Genomic DNA, 5,332 nt, shown 5'->3' with positions numbered 1-5,332 from the left:
ATTAGTTATGTCAGGAAATGGGCTGATAAATGTTCCCAGATTCACCAACATGTGTAGTTTTATACGGAGCCTTCACCGTGTGCTGCCACTTTGCATCAGCAGTCAGAAAGGAGACTCTCTGGGGGCAGTTTGACAGTGGTGATGCTGCACAATTCTGGTTTATTTTCACACTTCCCTCTTCCTTCATTCTCTCTTTTCCTTCCCTCTCTCTCTCCACTCTCTCGCTCTCTCGCCCCTCTCTCACTCTCTTCCCTCTCTCTCTGTCTTCCCCTTCTTCCCCTCCCTCTCTCCTCTCCCCTCTCTCTCTCTCTCTCTTCCCTCTCTCTCCCTCTCCCTTCTCTCTCTTTCATTACCTCTCTCCCCCTCCCTCTCTCTCTCCCCCTCTCTCTCTTCCCTCTCTCTCTCCAGTGCTTCACACTGCTGCAGACTTTATTATAGTTTTCAATGCTCTTCCCTTTGAGGTTCAGCGTGGCTGGACTATCATTGCCCTGCCAGACATATTTGGGTTGACATTTTAGTTAAAGGGAGGTTTCTTGCCAGTTTATTGTGTCTTGTTATTTGAAGTGTATATATGTGGTACTAATGACATGTGGCCCAGAAGATTGTGGACATTTTAAGGCCTTTGTTTGTCTATGACCCCCCACCATTCATACCCTCTGCACTCCTCCACTGGGAGGTAATACAGATTACTGTAAATCCTCTCTTGTTGATGACTGGGTTCTTTCTTGTATATTATTTCTATGAAGTTGCCGTTAAATTGCTCTGCCATTATTATTGTATGAGGTATTATTGGTGGGGTTCCCCCTGTGCTGTGATGGGTGTTTTATATGATGAGTCTTATCTTTTCTCTCCACTGGCTATCTGGCTAACAGGCTACACTCTAGACAGTCTCTTCTGCTGATGTGTGTGTGTCTGGTAGTGGGTCTCTCTCTATCCTACTCTTTTCCTTTCTGCAGGGTTAATACCTGTCTGACGTCCCAACAAATCTCTACCTTTACCCCTCTCTAACAATACTGCTACAAGGTTTACCAACACTTGAAGTTTAATATGTCAAATGTTTCTACAAGATAATAGCCACTAGCATCACATGATCACTAACCACCACATGTTCAGACTCACCTCAGCTGTGAGATGTAGGGCAGACACTGAAGGAAACTCCTCACTTCACTCTCTTCATCTGACCAGTCCTTCAGCTCTACTGGTTTTTTGTCTGGTTGGAGTTTCAGCACTTCTAGGAGGAGGGAGGCCTTTCTCTCTGAGAGGTCTATGGACCAGACTGCAGGAGCTGACTGGTAAACTGGCTGTAATGCTGGTAGGAAACTCCTGCCTGTTTGAGTCTCAGAGTCCTTCACATGTGAGTACAGATCCAGCAGGAAATCACATTGATATTCCTTATTATCGTCACCATCATCATCATCATCATCATCATCATCATCACAGAAGGGAAAGGTGCTGTAAGTCCACACTGATGATACCAGCTTCAGTGTCTTCTCTCCTGTCTGCTCCTCCCACTCTGCTGCTTGAGACAGGAGATCCACCAGGAACTTGATCTGCTTTGAGGAATCAGACCTCCATGGATAGAAACTGCAACAAGGACAGTAACAGCTGATTCAGACATGGATGAACACATGAAACCAGTCATAGATAAAGATATACCAGAAAGGAGGATCTCTGGGGGGCAGTTTGATAGTGGTGATGCTGCACAACTCTGGTTTATTTTCCTTCTCTCTCTCTTCCCCAACTCTGGCTCTCTTCTCTCTCCCCTCTCTCTCTCTCTCTCTTCCTCTCTCGCTCTCTCTTATCTTCCCTTTCTAATCCCTCTCACTCTCTCTCTCTTTCTCCTAATGCAACATCTCTTTCTCTTCCCTCTCAATCTCTCTCTAGTCTTCCCTCTCTCTCTCTCTCTTTCTCTTCCCTCTCTCTTTTTTCCCTCTCACTCTTCTCTTTCTGTTCCCTCTCATTCTCTCTCTGCCCTCTCGCTATCTCTCTCTTTCCTCTCACTCTCTCCCTCTCTTCTCATCTCGTCTCTCTTTTAAATCTCTCTTTCTCTTCCTCTCTCTCTCTCTTTCTCTTCCCTCTCCTCTCTCTCCTCTCCTATCTCTCTCTTTCCTCTCACTTTCTCTCTCTCTTCTTCTTCCCTCTCTCTCTCTCTCTTCCCTCTCTCTCTCTCTCTCTCTCTCTCTCTCTCCCTCTCTCTCTCTCTCCCCCTCTCTCTCCCCCTCTCCCTCTCTCTCTCCCTCTCTCTCTCCAGTGCTTTACACTGCAGCAGACTTTATTATAGTTTTCAAAGCTCTTCCCTTTGAGGTTCAGCGTGGCTGGACTATCATTGCCCTGCCAGACATATTTGTGTTGACATTTTAGTTAAAGGGAGGTTTCTTGCCAGTTTATTGTGTCTTGTTATTTGAACTGTATATATGTGGTACTAATGACATGTGGCCCAGAAGATTGTGGACATTTTAAGGCCTTTGTTTGTCTATGACCCCCCACCATTCATACCCTCTGCACTCCTCCACTGGGAGGTAATACAGATTACTGTAAATCCTCTCTTGTTGATGACTGGGTTCTTTCTTGTATATTATTTCTAGGAAGTTGCCGTTAAATTGCTCTGCCATTATTATTGTATGAGGTATTATTGGTGGGGTTCCCCCTGTGCTGTGATGGGTGTTTTATATGATGAGTCTTATCTTTTCTCTCCACTGGCTATCTGGCTAACAGGCTACACTCTAGACAGTCTCTTCTGCTGATGTGTGTGTGTCTGGTAGTGGGTCTCTCTCTATCCTACTCTTTTCCTTTCTGCAGGGTTAATACCTGCCCGGCGCCCCAACAAATCTCTACCTTTACCCCTCTCTAACAATACTGCTACAAGGTTTACCAACACTTGAAGTTTAATATGTCAAATGTTTCTACAAGATAATAGCCACTAGCATCACATGATCACTAACCACCACATGTTCAGACTCACCTCAGCTGTGAGATGTAGGACAGACACTGAAGGAAACTCCTCACTTCACTCTCTTCATCTGACCAGTCCTTCAGCTCTACTGGTTTTTTCTCTGGTTGGAGTTTCAGCACTTCTAGGAGGAGGGAGGCCTTTCTCTCTGAGAGGTCTATGGACCAGACTGCAGGAGCTGACTGGTAAACTGGCTGTAAAGCTGGAAGGACACTCCTGCCTGTTTGAGTCTCATAGTCCTTCACATGTGAGTACAGATCCAGCAGGAAATCACATTGATATTCCTCAACATCATGATCCCATTCACAGAAGGGAAAGGTGCTGTAAGTCCACACTGATGATACCAGCTTCAGTGTCTTCTCTCTGTCTGCTCCTCCCCACTCTGCTGCTTGAGACAGGAGATCCACCAGGAACTTGATCTGCTTTGAGGGATCAGACCTCCGTGGACAGAAACTGCAACAAGGACAGTAACAGCTGATTCAGACATGGATGAACACATGAAACCAGTCATAGTTAAAGATATATGAAGTAGTTATACAATTACATAATGTGATTTGGTTATATGTTAAAGTATTTAATATTAGAAACATTCACATTATGTATCTGTGACATTTAGTAATGCAACATTAGTTATGTCAGGAAATGGGCTGATAAATGTTCCCAGATTCACCAACATGTGTAGTTTTATATGGAGCCTTCACCGTGTGCTGCCACTTTGCATCAGCAGTCAGAAAGGAGACTCTCTGGGGGCAGTTTGATAGTGGTGATGCTGCACAACTCTGGTCTCTCTCTTCCCTCTCCTCTCTCTTCCCTCTCTCTCTTACCTCACTCTCTCTCTCTCTCTCTCTCTCTCTCTTCTCTCTCTCTCTCTCTTCCCTCTCTCGCTCTCTTCCCTCTCTCTCTCTTCTTCCTCTCTCCTCTCTCTCCCTCCTCTCTCTCTTCCCTCTCTCTCGCTCTCTTCCCTCTCTCTCTCTCTTCCTTCCTCTCCTCTCTTCCTCTCTCCCTCTCTCTCTCTCTCTCTCCTCTCTCTCTCTCCCTCTCTCTCTCTCCCTCTCTCTCTCTTCCCTCTCTCTCTCTCTTTCCCTCTCCTCTCTCTCTTCCCTCTCCTCTCTCTCTCTCCCTCTCTCTCTCTTCCCTCTCCTCTCTCTCTTCTCTTCCCTCTCTCACTCTCTCTCTTTCTTCCCTCTCTCTCTCTCCCCTCTTCCCCTCTCTCTCTCTTCCCTCTCTCTCTCTCTCTCTTCCCTCTCTCTCTCTCATCCCTCTCTCTCTCTTCTCTCTCCCTCTCCTTCTCTCTCCCCTCCATTTCTCTCTCTCTCTCTCTCTCCCCTCTCACTCTCTCTCTTCCCTCTCTCTCTCCCTCCCCTCTTGCTATCTCTCTCTTCCCTCTCTCTCTCTCTCTCTTCCCTCTCTCTCTCTCTCTCTCTCTCTCTCTCTCTCTCTTACCTCACTCTCTCTCTCTTCCCTCTCTCTCTCTCTCTCTCTTCCCTCTCTTCCCTCTCTCTCTCTTCCCTCTCTTCTCTCTCTCTTCCCTCTCTCTCTCTCTCTCTCTCTCTCTCTCTCTCTCTCTCTCTCTCTCTTCCCTCTCTCTCTTCTCTCTCTTCTCTTACCTCTCTCTCTCTTCCCTCTCTCTCTCTCTCTCTTCCCTCTCTCTCCTCTCTCTCTCTTCCCTCTCTCTCCTCTCTCTCTCTCTCTCTTTCTCCTCTCCCTCCTCTCTCTCTCTCCCTCTATCTTTCTCTCTTCTCTCTATCTCTCTCTCTCTCTCTCTTCCTAGGCTCTCTCTCTCTCTCTCTTTCTCTCTCTCTCTCTCTCTTCCCTCTCTCTCCCTCTTCCCTCTCACTCTCTCTTCCCTCACTCTCTCTCTCTTCCCTCTCTCTCTCTCTCTCTTCCCTCTCTCTCTCTCTCTTCCCTCTCTCCCTCTCGCTCTCTCTTCCCTCTCTCTCTCTCTCTCTCTCTCTCTCTCTCTCCCCTCTCTTCCCTCTCTCCTCTCCCTCTCTCTCTTCCTCTCTCTTCCATAGAGCTCTCTCTCTCTCTCTCTTCCCTAGAGCTCTCTCTTCCTATCTCTCTTCCTTTCTCTCCCTCTCTCGCTCTCTTCTCTCTTCCTCTCTCTCTCTCTCTCTCTCTCTCTCTTCCTCTTCCCTCTCTCTCTCTCTCTATATATTATATATCTTCCTATATATATCTATATATGTTCTATATATATATATCTCTCTTCTCTTTCCCTCTCATCTCTCTCTTCCCTCTCTCTCTATCTTATATATCTTCCCTCTCGCTATTTCCCTCTCTATATCTTCCCTCTCTCTCTCTCTCTCTCGTCCCTCTCTCTCTCGTCCCTCTCTCTCTTGTCCCTCTCTCTTTTGTCCCTCTCGACCCTATCTCTCTTGT

General features: G+C 46.8%; 1 protein-coding gene across 1 annotated transcript in view; it reads right to left on the bottom strand.

Moving 5' to 3' along the window:
- Positions 1-423: 423 nt before the first annotated feature.
- Positions 424-5,332, bottom strand: part of LOC121844072 — a 31,151-nt gene continuing 26,242 nt past the window's right edge. The window contains exon 7 of the mRNA XM_042313948.1: positions 424-1,584. Coding sequence (XP_042169882.1) covers positions 1,116-1,584 — 469 coding nt within the window. The 3' untranslated portion in view covers positions 424-1,115. The remainder of the gene's footprint in view (positions 1,585-5,332) is intronic.

Source organism: Oncorhynchus tshawytscha, unplaced genomic scaffold, assembly GCF_018296145.1.
Source record: "Oncorhynchus tshawytscha isolate Ot180627B unplaced genomic scaffold, Otsh_v2.0 Un_contig_1830_pilon_pilon, whole genome shotgun sequence".
Classification (NCBI taxonomy): domain Eukaryota; kingdom Metazoa; phylum Chordata; class Actinopteri; order Salmoniformes; family Salmonidae; genus Oncorhynchus; species Oncorhynchus tshawytscha.
This window is presented reverse-complemented; position numbering and strand designations above follow the sequence as displayed.